This window comes from Dicentrarchus labrax, unplaced genomic scaffold, assembly GCF_905237075.1.
Source record: "Dicentrarchus labrax unplaced genomic scaffold, dlabrax2021, whole genome shotgun sequence".
Taxonomy (NCBI): domain Eukaryota; kingdom Metazoa; phylum Chordata; class Actinopteri; family Moronidae; genus Dicentrarchus; species Dicentrarchus labrax.
The window spans coordinates 28,127,451-28,144,208 of record NW_026136714.1 but is presented as its reverse complement, the minus strand read 5'-3'; the positions used below and the strand labels follow the sequence as shown (position 1 = coordinate 28,144,208).

Genomic DNA, 16,758 nt, shown 5'->3' with positions numbered 1-16,758 from the left:
TTGCCTCCCTCACCCAGCCTGTTCTGCTTTCTTAGTAATTCTTAATAGAAAAAATTAAGAATGGGAGCAATATGCATCAAAGTGTTTTTCAATTTAAGTTCATTTAGTTTTAAAAGAGATTTACATTAAAATAATCTTTTTAAGTAAAACAAACTCAATTTGGTAAGTTAAAACATTCATGATGGAGTAGCTTTAGTATTTAACACTGACTTAATTTTGTATTTGTATTTGTACTGTGAAAACAAAATACCCAGTAAAATGTACTTCAATCAGGAATGTTACTGTTACTTACAAAAGTAAGTTGTCACTTAAAATTACTAATAAAAGCTGCTTCATCAAGAATCTTTTTGAACTTACAAAATTGAGTTTGTGTTAAATTTTCAATGTAATCCGTTTCAAAAAATGTTTTTGCATTGCAGCTGCAACCTAAGAAAAGATTTCATTGTATCTATGGGTTTCATTGGAGAGTGTTCAGGTCTCAGCATGATTGAAATCAAGTGTTTGTCAGATCGTCTAACTGCCAGTGTTAATTTTTTCAGTGAAAACAAATTCCTAAAAATATGAATTCACAAGGTTATTTGAAATAAAAATGGGACTAAAATTAAATAAAAAACAGAAATATTGAAAATGAAAACTGTGACAAATTGTAATTATAAATAAAAGATGAAGATAGAAGATACAAATTTTGCAATGTTATACAGTATCTGTGCCAGTAATGCTATCTAATGTTAACATTCAAACTGCAAAAACAGGCACCAACATTTGTAACAATCTGACACTCTTTGTCTGACAGTTTTTGTAACTTCTGACAATGTGACAATCACACCAGCTTAAGAGCAATTGGCCTGGTGTGCAAAGTTGTTAGAGTTGGGCTTTGTACCAAGCTAGTACCTCTATCACTTTTCATGTGCATTTCAGTGCAACACCATCAATGCCACTGGCACTGGCAAGACTGTGTGACCGGGGGATCCAGAGAAATATTAATGGGACATTCAGAGGGTGGCATGGAGACTTTAAGGGTGAAAGAAATATATGATTGCATACCCAATTGAAGATATTTGAACTCAAAAACATTATTGTGACACATTAGTAAAGCTTTGAATAGAAATATCTAAAAATGGCGTTAGAAATCAATACATTGTTTTATTTTCAAATTTTCATACATATTTCCAAATACGTGTGTACTTATTTAACTTAATGTGGCCATAACAGATCATTAAATTAATTTCTACATTTAACACATTACTTTTAAAAGGGAAGGCAGCTGGGGGGCCAGGCATCCCATCCATGCCTGCTGTTTGAGTGTGCAACGTTTCTCCATGTTTACGATTCATTGCATCTCACTTCTTTCATGGCAGCTTTTTGCCTATGATGTTCTAAATGCTTTTGCAGAGGCTTTGGAAAAAAATTCAGTAAAACACTTAATTTCTTTAATTAAAAAAAACATATTGGTCCAACTGTTGCCTCTCTTGTCTGTTGTAAATGTAGCACCAATTTCCAAACCAACCAAAGAAACAAATCTGTTACAACTATTGTATTTCTGGTTGAGTTGAGCTAATGACTCTACGTTGAGAGTGCATGAAAGAGGACTAAGTCAGCTAATCATTAACAGACGTGACATCCATCTGCATCCAGTAAAGCAGATGGGAAGCACATTGTACTAGTTCTGTTACTTTACTATTTTACAGATCAAAGACCCTTTTAAACCATTTTGATCCTGTGAGATATCTTAAAGGAAAATCTTTGTGTCAGATCCTTTATGCTTGACATTAACGGTTTTCCAAATATAAAAGAATACCAAAAATACCACAGTCTTTAAAGGTCCAGTGTGCAACATTTTGGAGTATCTATTGTCAGAAATAGGATATAATATTCATAGGTATGTTTTCATTAGTGTATAATCACCTGAAAACAAGAATCTTTGTGTTTTTGTTACCTTAGAATGAGCATTTTTATCTACAGGGGGAGCAGGTCCTCTTCTACTGAGTCGGCCATGTTGAACTGCCATGTTTCTACAGTAGCAAAGAACGGACAGACCAAACACTGGCTCTACATAGGGACTTTCATGGTTTCGAGCTTTGTGGCCCCCATAGTTTCTCCTGCACACTTGGAAGTTGAGTTGTATTGAGTTGGTTACAATGTGCAACTTCACCACTAGATGTCACTACATCGTACACACTGGAACATTTTGAAGATGAACAAAGGAATACTGAATTTGCTTTTAACATTGTCAAAGTTGCATTCTAGTTGCATGGTAGTGCAGGGCAGACTTTTCGAAACAATCTGCACGTATTGCTGTACTATCCAGCAATATTATACAGAGGTTGTAAGGATTCATTCTAGGTTACTGCTGCCACATGCTTACTCATTCAAGTTGCTGGCTGGTAAAAGAAGTGGGGGCAGGTAAGGCAAATGTTTCCTATCTTTCTACAACTTAATGCCACTGAGCAAGTAACTCAACTCAGCTGCTCAGTGGCCTAAAGCAGAGAACTGTGACTACACTGGGCATCTCCCCGTGTGTCACTGTAACTAAATTTGATGAGGGGAATTTCAGGTGTATCATACTTGCTTGAATTAATAAAAGTTCCTGCATCCTGCTCTTGGCCGGATTGCTGAGATTCACATACGTGGCAGAACACACGGTCTGACAGCGCTGTGTGCTCTGTGCAAACGTAGCATGCCTATTCACTCATCTAGACTTAAAGAGGATTGGAAGGAGTCAGCCTTGGTGAGGGTCCCCACGCATTGTTGGGAGGAGTGAAGCTGAGGCATGTCATGGACATGGCAGCACTCCATTGAGACAGCATTCCATCAGCTCCATGTAATTTGTCAATAAAAGATTTGGATTTCCTGCTCGTTGAACGCGCACCAGCAATCCAATCCTGCGCTGACTAGGCCAGCTTTGCTAAAAACAACATCGAAATAAATCTTGTATTGAGGTGATCTTGTGTGCCACTCAGCGATGGATCCCTGTTTTATTGCCTTGCACTTAAGTGTAAAGTTTGCAAGACAATTACAGTCTTATCTCACACTTGTGTAAAACAACATTCCCAGAAACGCTTTATATTGTCCTCTACTGGAAGCTAAATCCAGCTTATTAAGATCTTGAATCTGGCTCTGTGACTCTCTGGCTTCTGATCCTGATCCAGCAAGGTGCCATGTGGGGTCAGATTAGATTGCTGAAGAAACTAATTTGGATAATTTTCAGCACCCAGAGTGGATCACACACAGATGATCGCACACAGATGGGAGTGCAAACTCAGCTAAAGTGCAAGCACAATGTTTGCTTTAGCTCAGAGAGAGAGGCTTTCTATGAACACACCACTATGCTGGGAGAGTATACAGAAAGTCCCGGCCAAGCTGAAAACTCTCACCTCCTCTGTGCTCATCCTCATCGTTCTTGGCAGCCTTGTAGTATGTGATGCCCCTCACCACGCCAGGCTGGTTGCCAACCACCTTGGCTTTGGCCGTAGGGTCAGGCTTGAGCGGCTTCCCAGGTTTAATGACCTCTTTCTTGGGCTTTACGACCTTTTCTTTGGGTGGTTTGGGTGGGGGTTTGGCTCCAGGGGTCTTTTTGTTGGGTATTTTTACAGCCTCCTTGGTTTTCTCTCCATTAGTGTCCTGTAAAAATGGGCATTCAGGTTATGTCAGGACACTAGGTAAGATTGGCTTGACTACGCTTATGAAACTGCAAACCGAATGTATTGAAGTATGACGTGTGACATGTGATATACATACTGATAATGTCTCAATTTCAAAAAATATTGTGTTGCATTATTTTGTCTTGTGATATTGTGTTGATTCCCAAAAACGCTGTATCAGCCTAGCTTACAGTATTGCAATATATTGCAATATATTAAACTGGAACCCCATTATTGTAAAATGTATCATATTGCCAAATTATTTCCAATACACTGCCCTAATAACCTTACACTACTATTACTACTACTGTTAATAATGTTACCAATGTTACAACTAGAACAGCTGCTGACACTATTACTACTGCTCCGAAAGCATTACAGTTGTAGCTGTACTAACAGAAGGACTGTAGTCAAGAGTGGAGTCAGAGATAAGACCAAGTCCAACAGTTTCGAGTCCAAAAACAAACAAAACTCATTCAATATTGTTCACACTTTTGTCTTATTTTTCATAGTGACAATCAGTGGTGATATAACTTTGAATATTCAGTATGGTCCTTTTGGATTCATAAAAGTTTGAAATTGTGATTGGAACAGGTGGAAACTTGCCTTAATGTTCCATTATTTAGTCATGATTACAACAAACATTCTTGCACAATGCTACAGCTACAGTAATTCTTGCTCATGCAGTGGAAACAAGCTTTCAATATTGACATTATCGCCTTCAACCCTTGTGTAGTCCTCCCGTCAACCATGGAACTTTAGTCCTCCCGGGTCAAAAAAGACCCGATGGTATTAGACTGTTTTTAGTGTAGAAAAAAATGATTAGCTATTTATTTTTTCACCTTTTTAGGTAAAGTCAAGACCAACACATTGATATATAATTTTCATCTTTTTTTCCAGGAATAATGGTCAGTTTTAGTCAAATATACAAAATTAGGCCTCATTTACGAGTGGAAAAATGTAATAAAACCTGAATATTTTTTTCAATAGTTATAGTGAAAAAATAATTTATTGATGGGTATGCACAGAGTGGGATATGAAAAGGGTTGGTGAAACATCTGTTTTGAAAGCATTGTACATTTTTGGAATCACACCTGTGGTCCTACAAATGAACCATTTAGAACTAATATAAACAAAACCTATACATTTGTTTTTGTTTCATCTTCTCAGTCAATTCACAACACATTGAACAACAACACATTTATTCAGCACTTTCAATCACAAGCTGTTGTATGTCAAATATTGTGTGTATCTGTATTTGTGACTATGTGTGCATGCATGTGTGCTTGTTGCTCTGTGTGTGTGCATCCTTGTGAGAAGATATGTACCTGTGAGTGTGCCTGTGTGTGTGATTGTGTGTGTGTGCTTGTGCCTTTATATGCATCATGGATAATGTGTGGTCACAGTTCTGTGACTTTTGGAAATATACGTATTGCACTTGCTACACTTGATACTTGTTTTGTTGTCATTACATTACATGACATTACTGTAAAAGACAGCAGTATGATTTGGGGCTTTAGGTCTTCCCTTTGTCTTACAGCTGTGTCCCGATGTGCAGTGCTCAGGAGAAGCACATTTATGATGCTGATGAGCACAGTGGGACTGAACCAAACAGTACATTTGTGAGCTGAAGGAAACTGCAGTCAGGTGACAATTCTCTATAAGTTTATCACAAGTGACCATTTCAAAACCATGTGGTCCATTCAATTTTAATCATTATCCAGTAAATATACAAATATTTGTTATAGCAAATTTAAATAAATTGTGTGACATTTATATGTATGCCTATTTGTTTTCATGCTGAGAATTTGATGAGAAGATGAATACCACTCTCACACCTGTAAATAGGAAGCTAATGCAATTGCTGGTAGGTGGACCAAAGACTATAAAAAGTGAGGCAGATAATAATAGAAAAACTGTCTTGAGACTGAAACTTGAAGCTGAGACTGAACTTCTACACTGCTGACTAACACACCATTTGTGATGTACTGCTAATCTTACAACTACTATTACTAGTATAACTATTGAGAGTTTCTTCCCACCTGTGCTTTGCTCTCAGAGGAGTCTTTCTGCAGCAGCTGCAGGCTGAGGCTGGAGATCTCCTTCTTGATGCTCATCATAATGTTGGAGTAATTCTCATATCTCTTAAACTGGTTGGTCAGGCTTGTCATGCTGTCCCGAACAAAGTCATTCTCTCGTGTAAGGTTTGTCTTGATTGTCTGCAAGACAAAATCATTATCATCACAGTTATGACTGTTCATTCAATGACAGAAAAGTCTCCTAGCAACCCTTTGAATATAGTGATATGAGGAAGTACATGAGTCTGGTTGTTCGCCTACCTCTTCCAGGGTGTTCATCTGAGAGACCACCTTGTTGATGTAGGAGTGGACTTTCATTAGATCCATGCTGTAAAGTGTTCCCTCAAGGAGGTCCACCATAGATTGGAGCTGCCATAAAAGGAGAGGAACTAGTGTTATTCCCCATCTCCTGAACACAAACCTGACAGCTTTATGTGCCTCTGTTCAACTGCAGTAATAGCGTAAGTGCCCTCAAAAACATTTGCTGTGATTACCACTATTGACACATCCACTCTGCTCAATAGGCAGCCCAGTGCTCTGAGCCTGGGGTTCATTCAGAGTCCATCTTAATTAATTTAGACCTTTCCTTTTTAATGTGATGGTTTCCTTCAGAGATTTACTGGGTTAATCTATAGTGTAAAGTGGAGTCAGATCAAACATCTGGAACTGCCTTTTGTTTCATATGGTACATAGCGTGCTTTTCCTGCCTGTGAAAAATGTTTTAGGTATGTGCAGTGGTGTGCTGACGTGTTCACAAAAGATGTTAGATGACATCCAACTAAGGCCCGGTCAGAGTTGAAGAATGACCCTCTATGCTTTTAAACTGGAGGGCCCTTTCGTGTCACTGATTGCTTTTTTTTTTTTTTACAAGCACTAAGAGTTCTAGGGTATTCATTTTCATTCATTTGACTATTTTACAGATTGTATCCATGTGTTTGCGTATGTTGTATTTGTCTTTATCACTTCTAAATTTCATTACATTTCCTTCTCTAATGACCTAATTCAATTTCCAACCACAGGTTATGGATTATTATGTTGAGTTCATCTTACTGCAGTGCTGATATGGAGGTATGAAAGTGGTAATGGTGACTATATCCTTTGTGGCTGGGTTTGAGGACTGCAGTATTGTCAGGCTGCAGCTATCAATTATTTTCAGAAATTATTAATTTGTTAATTATTTTCTCAATTTATAATTTTGTCAATAAAAGGTCAGAAAATAGTAAAACATGGCCAACAAGATGCCTTCATACTGCTTGTACTGTCCAACCAACAGTCCAAAAACCAAAAGATATTTAGTTTACTGTCACATAAGACCAAGAAAAGCAGCACATCGTTACATTTGGGAAGTTGGAGCCAGCAAATGTTTGGCATATTTTCTTGAAAACTGATTCAAAGAATTATTTAAAAAGTAATTTTTTCCCGTTCACTGACTTTTATTGTATTAGCTCTACAGTATTAGTTCATGTCAGTGTTTTGGTCCAGAGCAGGTGTTAAACTTTGTATGGGTATTCATTATTGCCAGAAGATGATTTCAAATTATTGTGGTGGCTCCCTGACCTTTCTGTTCAGTGCCACCATTTCCATTTGTACATAAGAAACATTACATTGGGTATACTGCACTGAAATCTGCTGAGGATATTCCATAGATTGTATAGATAAAAACTGAAGTTTTTCTGAAGAGCCGTTGTAAAGCTCAGTGTGGTCGGCTCAGTCCTGACTTTGCTGGGTCCCAACTAATCCAAAAATAGGAAAAGAAATGGAGCGTGGGTGGAGTTGAGGTGGGCTGTGTAAAGCCTGGTTACTGAAAACAGCTGCCTGTGATGGCACCCACCTGTCACTCAAAGACAGCACTCCCTTAAAAATGCATAACTTTAAGCCTTAATGTAATTTAAACAGGTGAACTATATAGAAATTCACCCCCTGTACAACTATAGAGCCGCGATTTTTGTACCAGGCTGTGAACACGTTTATTTCTGCTGTAAAGCATTTTGATATGGGGCTTTATAGAGATTGACTCACTTCTGGAACCAGCCTGAAGTGGCCATAAGAGGAAATGCAGCCACAGAGGTTGCCGATTGGGGAAACTGAAACTTTTTTTTATTCTGTGTTGTAATAAACATTGGTGCTAGTGGGGCTTTTGAGCTTTTTTTCTTGTTAAAAACTGTTCCCTGTCTGGTGTACCAGAAAAGTCACCAAAAGACTGTTATGAATTAGCAATTGTATTTTGATCAAACAAGAGCTTTAAAGTACAAATTTTCTAATAAATAGTATAGTATATACAATATATCCAACACTATTGTGCAGTTGCTAATTCATGACAGTCCTTTGATGATTTTTGGGTGCAAAGCAATAAATTTATGTAAGCAGGAATCGTCTACCTTTTCTAAAAACAAAAAACATAGGATTATTGTAAGATGCTATGATCACAAAAATATTCTACATACTATAGTGGCTTTAAGTTTCATCGTTCCTTACCTTTAGTAACTCTGGGGCCTGTTTCTTCAGCTTCTCCATCTTCCACTCGTTCTCACAGGGGTTGAGGGAGGACGGCGGGGCCGTGCACGAGCACTTACAGTCGGATCCAGAGCTGACTGTCTCCACCGTGTAGAAATCTTCCACACGTACACTGCCACTCCGCAGCCGCAGGCAGGCATCCTTACTTAGAGGGCGCATGATGCACTTACAGCGGCAGTCTGAACCCTCTGACGTCATCCGAACAGGCTCAGTCTCCCCAAAGATCTGGAAGACAGAATGTGAATCGTCCCATTTTTATATCCAATGAAAATTGGTATTTTGAAAGTTGTTATGTTGTCCTTTTATTCTTACTCATATGTTTTTCTTAGATGCATGAAGTGGAAATGTCTTTTTATAGCAGTACTATTGTAAACCAGAACAATGATTAAACATATTAGGTGTGGACATCCACGGCCTAATTTTCACTGTATATTTATCCAAACCCAAAATCCAAAAGTGTCGCAATTTATTTATTTAAGGTAAATACTGAGCTGTCCTTCCACCTTCCAGTCATCTATTCCATCAGTCTATCCCCTGCTGGCCTTCTACGAATAATAAATCATTTTTTTATTGAAGGGAAACAAAAACAAGGGAAGGAAAGTGATCCTGAAAAATAACCACATGCTTCCCCTCTTTTGAATGTTAGCTGGTGTGACTCAGAGCAAAGCCTCAGAGACAAACATAACTCACAAGACTCCTGCATCACCAGCTGGCCTTTGGCAGTCATGTATGATGACAGAGCTCTGGCAGGCCGTGGTCATGGCTTACTTAACAAACAGGAAGCAATATATGGCAGCCTGTGCAGACATTCTGCACTCTTCATATGTGAGACAAGTGCAGCATGGCAAACACTGGAAATAGCTTTCACACAAGAATTCAACTGCACAGATTTACTGCATGGTTGATGAAATGTTCAGGTGGTGGTAGTGAGTTGGCAGGCTGACATCTACTGAGAGCTCTGTGAATTTCTCCACTTTGTCTGTTAAAATTACACAGTGAAGGGTGGGCTAGTTCAAGACACTGAAACCTATTGGGTTAGATTTGTAGATTGGTTTTTGCAACAGCTGTGTTCTTGAAAATGGCCTTTTGTAGCTGCCTTGCTGTTAAGTGATGTGAATAAAGGTGTCTTCAGACTGAATTCCGTTTAATTTGTATAGCACCAAATCCTAACAAAGGTTATCTCAGGACACTTTTCGTATAGAGCTTAAACAGTTATTAACAGAGATCTAACAGTTCCCACCACAGAAAGTAAAGCAAGTTTTCATGCAAACACACAATGGGATACAAATTTGTACTTTTGTACTAATGATGTAGGTGGAGGTGAAGAGATTGAGATGTTTCAACTTGGGCAAAACAGTCACATGTATCCAGAGGCTTAAAGAGGTAAGAGGAAAGAGGAGAGAAACAGGAGACACATTGCAGATTTTATTTTATTTAAGTGTTTAAGTGTCTGCATCATTCTGTGATGGGTTTACAAGACACTAAACAACATTAGCCAGGATGGCCACATGACAAATCATAATGTACAGTCCCACAAATCCAAAAGGTCCAATTTTCATGGTAAATGGACCTGTACTTGTATAGCACCTTTCTAGTCTTCTGACCACTCAAAGCACTTTTACACTACTTGCCACAATCACCCTTTCACACACATTCACTCAGTGATGGTAAAGCCCATCCAACAGAAACTAATGCATTCATACACATTCACACACTGATGCACAGCATCGGGAGTAATTCGGGGGTAAGTATCTTGCTCAAGGATACTTTGACATGTGGCACCAGGAGCCGGGGATCGAACCAACAACCTTCCGATTAAGGGAGAACCCGCTCTGCCTCTGCACCACAGCTGCCCGACTTCATGAACAAAATGACTTTATTATGTTGGATATTTGGTCTTAATTTCAATGCATTTTCTATAAATCCTACTAAAACAAAAAACTCCTCCTTGAAGAGCCAACGCAAGATTTCACCCAGACAACCAAAACAAATCAGGGTTCTTCAACTGGATTTGTTCAAACAAATGTTCCACAAGTCATGGAATTTGAGGTCAGTCATAGTCTGAGCTGTGACAAAAGCACAGCACAGGCACCCATGAAATTCCAGCAGGTGGCAGCACCATTGGCTTCAATAACACACCGATCCCATTCACTTGAATAGAGAATGAGCCGACTTGACACTTCCTTTATGAGCTCAGTAAACAGTTTTATTTACTGACAGTTTTATTTCATTTAGTAAATTATGGTCTAATTTAAATTAAAATAGACAATAAAGTCACGTCCGCTGGCTCGCGCTGGCTCTGTTTTACTGATATGGCAGCGGCCAAAACGCCTAACTGGAGGCTACAAAACGATACTCCACAAACCAATGGGTAACGTCACGATAGGTTCACACTTGGTCAGGACAAAGAATGGCACTGAAAGCTGTTCTCCGTGGAACTTTTTTTTTCTCTCTACTCCCGACTGACTACAGTCATCCAATAAGTTGCCGAGTTTTTTTTGCCTGCCCTTTTCCAAACTATTTTAAGGACAACTTTCTAGATGGTTCTGTATAACAAATCATACGGTGTAGTCAGGTCACTTTAAAGTCTCACTGTAGTAAAACCTTGTCTGACCGTCAGCACACACCATAGAGACATCTGAAAAGACTGAAGGACTGAAAAGACAAGACTCTTATGTATCAATACGTACTGTATATTACATGTTCACATTAATGCAGCTTTTTATAGTAATAGTTTGGTTTCTCACTGGCTATCAAGATTCAGTTCATGGGATGTACCTTACTTCTGGAGAGCTTAGTTCCATCATTTGGAGTCATGGCTGTTGGATCATGTGTTGAAGGAGGTCTGGACTGTCATCTCTCCCTAAAGAGATTTAGGGACCTCTATAAAGCACAGGATGGGTGCACATGTGGTATCACTTTTATCAGGGAGAGAATTCAGCAACACAGAGATGTCCTCATGTGGTACATTCTGAGGTAGTATTCTCAGAATATGAAGAACACATTGTAGAGACTCAGGTTAAAGATTTACTGAGATGCCAGCTGAGAGGGATATAAATTAACCCTGTAAACCAATGTCTTTTCAATTCAGTCCAAAATGGTGACCATTTCTTTCTTTGTAAGGTTTGTCAATAAAAGGAAAAGTCCTCCTGGTTGTGTCTATAAATCTCTAGTTATAGTTTATCAATGAAGAGCAATGGTCTCATTTGTGGATATTTTCACAAATGAGACCATTGCCTTTCTCTGTTTTATATCGCTGTAAACTGAACATCTTTGTATTCTTGACTGTTGGTTCAACAAAAAAATACATTTGAACACATCACCTTGGACTGGGAAAATGGGATAGATATTTAAAATTTACTTAAGCAGATTAATGAATATTTAAAAATGAAAAATTATAATATCTTCAGAACCCCCGTCCATTCCAATGGACATAACTTGTTTATGATGTCTGATGTTCTATGATTACTGTCACCTGACTCCACCTAAATGCAGACGTATTTGATTGAATGTCTATGAGCCAATCACAGTGTTCCACATCAGCTAAAGTGGACTGCATTAGAGCCACACCCCCTTTTCAAGCATGGCTGACCGTGAGGCAAGGAAGAAGCATAAGGCACATTTTAATCTATTGTTATTTGTGTTTAAACTGTATTTAAAGTAAACATGATATGTTATATTACTTGTTCATGTCAAAATATCATATGAAAGGTTTGTAGCTTTTACTCAGGATGTTTTCAAAAAAATCTGTCCATAGGAATGGGCGGGAATCTGACTGTCACAGAAGGTAAATATGGAAATGATTATGAAAATATTGTTTAGATTTATTCTGACTGTTCTGATTTAATTTTCTAATAATAGAAACATTCTATAATGCATCCTGTTTGATTATGTACACACAATATTCACCACAGTAAACTTTCTATAAATAATCACATTTGAAATGTTTTCATTTTCATTTGGTTTAAATAATACAATATGTATATGCAATGTGATTTAAAGTGTCACTTTATTCATTGATATTAGTTAACCATTCATAAATGTTTTTTGTTGAAAAAAATGTCTCTTAAAACTATTTATCGTCATTTTTACTATTCTTGTGCTACTCCAATTCTCTATCCATTGGAATGGACAGATATTTTAATGTATTTATCTTTACTGCATATGATTTATGAGTGCATTTAGAGTAGAGTACAATGTATTTACAATAGTACAGCAGCTAATGTTGATTTGACCCTGCCTACAATAAAGGGACCCCCCAGTAATTTTCTGAGCATGGGGTGTACTTCACAGCAGGTGAATAGTTTCTTCTGGGGCTCTGAAGGAGCTTTGTTAAACCTTAAACAATACCTCTCAGGATGTTGTTATTCTGGCTTAGATAAAAAGATGCTATTAGTTGCATTATGGGAAATGTAGAATTTTAGCTTGACCTATACTTGGGACTGAAGGTCAGGATATATCAGATTTAAATTTACAGAAGTGCAGGAGGAAATTCCTAAAGTACCCTTTTAAATATGACGTGTATAAAAACAATACTATATTATTTAGAGATAGAGCAATTTACAGTGCATGAGAATGCCAGAAAAAAACTTAGTTAGAATTATGACTTTGTTATTTGGTCATGTTGGCTTTCCATAGGTTCAATTCTAATTTGGGAAGTCTTTTAGTGGGGCGGCAGCGGGCTGAAGGTAAGGGTGAGGATTGGTGGAGGTAGTACAGGCTCATTAGTGAAGGAATGCAGGCTGAGTGATGGGAGAAGTTTTGGAGGGGGTGTGCTTTCCCCTCCATTACCAAGGACATACTGTGAGGGGGTCTGATATGGGGCAGGACTCCTGTGTGCAGAGCCAGGCGAATCCTGACCCATGTCAAGCGAAAAGGCAGCAGGTTGACAAATCCTACAGCCACATGAAAACAGAGTGGATTAGCAGATTAAACTTCTTTTAGCCTACGGGCCTGCTGAGCCGCATTGTTCAACCCCAGCCAAACACTGACTGCTGCATAGCAACATCAGCCTAAGTTACTTTAAGTTGGAGAAGTCAGAGAAATTCTAGCCAGATCTAGTTTGGTACTTCATGTCAACAGGGACTAAACCATTACCCTGCAGGCTTTACTGCTGGAGGAAGATTTGGCTGCAGCCTATCATGAAAAATTTGAATAATTCTGCCAATCAGAGCAGCTGCCTCCTCCTCCTCCTGTCAAATCATATGTGCTGGTATGCCTAACTGACCGTCCAGCATCTCATGCCAAGCTGACCTATCAGCGTGAGAACAGGCAACACAATTAAGAGTGCTAATAATTAAGAGTACAGAGTATTTAACGCATGCTTTGAGCTTTGAGTCTTTGGCTTTGACCTCTCAAGTGCAGTCAAGTTTCAGGTCAAAAAGAACACGGCTCAAACATGAACTCATGTCTGCACAATGGGAGGAAAAGAGCCTACACACTGCAGAGAGCTCTATTAGATCACCCGCCACAGCCTTTTACAGCTAACACACCCTGACAGTGATGAAGTGAAAGCCCAATTGTGCTCAGGATTGCTAAAAACACACCATGTGTTACACAATAGCTGCCGCAGTGGTTAGCCTCAGAGTTAGAGTCAGTCTTTCAGTAGCAGCGGCCTGTTGTATCTGCAGCCTTGTTCATATAAACAAGGATATCCTCTCCTTTTAGAGCTCTGCCAGCTGGCAATCACTGGAACAACTGTATGGTGAAGAGGGCAGGCAGTGCAGGTATCCTGTGGCAAATCTCCAATGTTCAGCTGCATGCCCCAACCTTCGAACACAAACATCAGTACTGTGGTTCCTGTTATGACCCACACACACACTCTTTGCTTTGTGAACTATTTTCCCACAAATGCACATAAAGGCACCATGAATACAGATTCTAATCAGCCTTAAGCCCGTTGAGCTTTTAAAGGATGGACTATCCCTTTAAAACCCACATCATCTCCTGCCAAGGGTACTTAAGACCAAAACCAGGGTCCACATTCCAATCTGCCTGATTTTATTTGTGGTGCTTATGATAAACAGTCTTACTGTGCCACTGTAAAGATTAGCTTTACAAAGGAGGGTTTCTATTAAAGCCTTCAGCCTGGAGATGAAACAGGAGCTCGGTGGCTCAGACTATAAACAGCTACTCTGGCATTAGCACAGGGATGTTAATTAGCCGAACACAAAGTGTATCAAGCACTCGCTGCTTTTGGGGGTACACATCTACATTCCTGCTGCTGTTCATGTGCTCAGACACTCTTTTCACTCATAACAGCACAACATGACACAATAATGAGAAAAATACTAACACACACCGTCCTTTGAAATTACAGATATACTAAAGGTCTCAATGAATTACTTTTGTGAAGTAGTCATAAAGAACTCTGGAAAACCTAAAAACAGGATTTTTCCACATTTCCACATTTGATTTATCAAATTGTCAATCTGTTCTGAGGGTGAAAATCTTCTGAAAACATACAGATACAAATCAAGCTGACAATATGTCTCCCTAATAAAACCCACATACTATAATAATCCATTCATAAGCACAAAGAGACACTTAATTATTATTGTGTGTCTGGTGAGTGGAATGAAGGATGTTGCCAATGCCTTTTCCCCAGATGATGATTTGTTACAGCAGATGTTTATGGGAGATGATAAAAAGCTGCAGAGTGTTTCAGTGCTCAGTGAAATACTGCGCTCCATTTACTGAGCAAACAAACTCATTTTTTAATATTAAAACTTTAAAGCCAAAAAGTTGAAGCGTTAACATTATTGGGACTGTTCACTGTTTAGTAAGATAAGTCCTCAAAAATCATTTTTCTTTTGTATTACAATGTTACATTTAATTTGTGTTTAAGTAAGGAGAGCAGAACTGCTCGCTCTGATACAATGTAAGCACGCTAAGAAATAACCCCATGATATTCTCACTGCAGCTACAGAACATTACCTTATTGACACCACGGACTGTCAGCTACATCAGTGCTTCTCAACCTTTTTACTTTTCTATTGTTGAGTAAACAACTCCTTACTAATATTTTATGGACATTTAATATTCTATTAAATAAATAACAATAACAGACATACATTACAAAACAACTGATAAACTGTACAATGAACCAAAACAGTGAACAATAATAATAATAATCTGCTCAAAATTCATTCAAATCTCTGGAGGAGGTTTGGGTAACTTTATAATGAGTACACACTATTAAGCATTAGTTAAGCATGAATAAACACTGAATTCATCATTTATAACGTATGAATACACATTAGTATGTAGTTTATAAACACAGTTAAAAATGTTTTATTCATCATTGATAAGCACATTAGTTATGGATTAGTAAATACTGAATTCATCATTAATAAAGCCTGATTCTGCTGTAAATAGTCATTACTATGTGGTTTATAATCACAGTTATAAATGTTTTACTCTTCATTGTACTGTACATTTCTGCATGCACTTGCACATCCACTATTCAGACATGTATTAATGATTAGTGACTGTAAGCAGAAGTTCTATAAAAACTCACAACAAATTCATTTTCTAATGATGGCCTATAAACAGTGATTAATGCAGGAATTCACAGTTACAAAGCACTTACTACTCGTTAATTAAGTATTTTGCACGAGCCCATATAAAGTGAGCACTATCTATGGCTTATTAAGCATTTACAAATGAGATATAAAGGCTGACAATGCCTCGAGACTCACAAAATGTTCAGTTATCTTAACAGACGAAGGAGAGACACAACACGAACATATTGTATTGATATTTACTGCAACTTCCCAACATATTGTATGAAGACGAACAAGGCTGGTTTATGAAGACATGCTATTGTTGTGATCTTATCTGTTTGGGACGTGTACGTTGAGCTTGCAATCCCGCTCTCAGCACGTCATCAACGTGATGACGGTGGGAGGCGGGATGTTACGTCATATTTACGTTAACTCTCAGAAGTTTCTGACAGTGCAGCCAAGGGGAGCATGGAGAAGCACATTGGAGTCGGCGGCCGTCAGCGGCTCTAGTGGTGAGTATGTGTCTTTGTTTGGTAGCACACATTATGGTTGAAACCTGCCGCTGCTAGGCACTCACCTCGCCCGGCTAGATGAGACTAGACTAGGTCGGCCTAGCCACCGCGGGCGGGTCGTAACGTTAGTAACGTGAGTCGGGGAGCGAGGGCAAACACCTGCAGCTGCTGACAAGCTAACGTTAGCTTTCAACCATAATGTGTGCTACCAAACAAAGACACATACTCACCACTAGTGCCGCTGACGGCCGCCGACTCCAATGTGCTTCTCCATGCTCCCCTTGGCTGCACTGTCAGAAACTTCTGAGAGTTAATGTAAATATGATGTAACATCCCGCCTCCCACCATCATCACGTTGATTGCAAGCTCAACGTACACGTTCCAAACAGATAAGATCACAACAATAGCATGTCTTCATAAACCACCCTTGTTCGTCTTCATACAATATGTTGGGAAGTTGCAGTAAATATCAATACAATATGTTCTATATCCCTTTGTGTTGTGTCTC

At 38.7% G+C, this 16,758-nt stretch overlaps 1 protein-coding gene across 1 annotated transcript in view; it reads right to left on the bottom strand.

Annotated features, from left to right (window-relative positions):
- Positions 1 to 16,758, bottom strand: part of olfml2a (olfactomedin-like 2A) — a 29,397-nt gene that overhangs the window by 6,902 nt on the left and 5,737 nt on the right. The window contains exons 2-5 of the mRNA XM_051422302.1: positions 8,195 to 8,458; positions 5,981 to 6,088; positions 5,684 to 5,860; positions 3,375 to 3,621 (exon numbers count right to left, since the gene is read on the bottom strand). Coding sequence (XP_051278262.1) covers positions 3,375 to 3,621; positions 5,684 to 5,860; positions 5,981 to 6,088; positions 8,195 to 8,458 — 796 coding nt within the window. The remainder of the gene's footprint in view (positions 1 to 3,374; positions 3,622 to 5,683; positions 5,861 to 5,980; positions 6,089 to 8,194; positions 8,459 to 16,758) is intronic.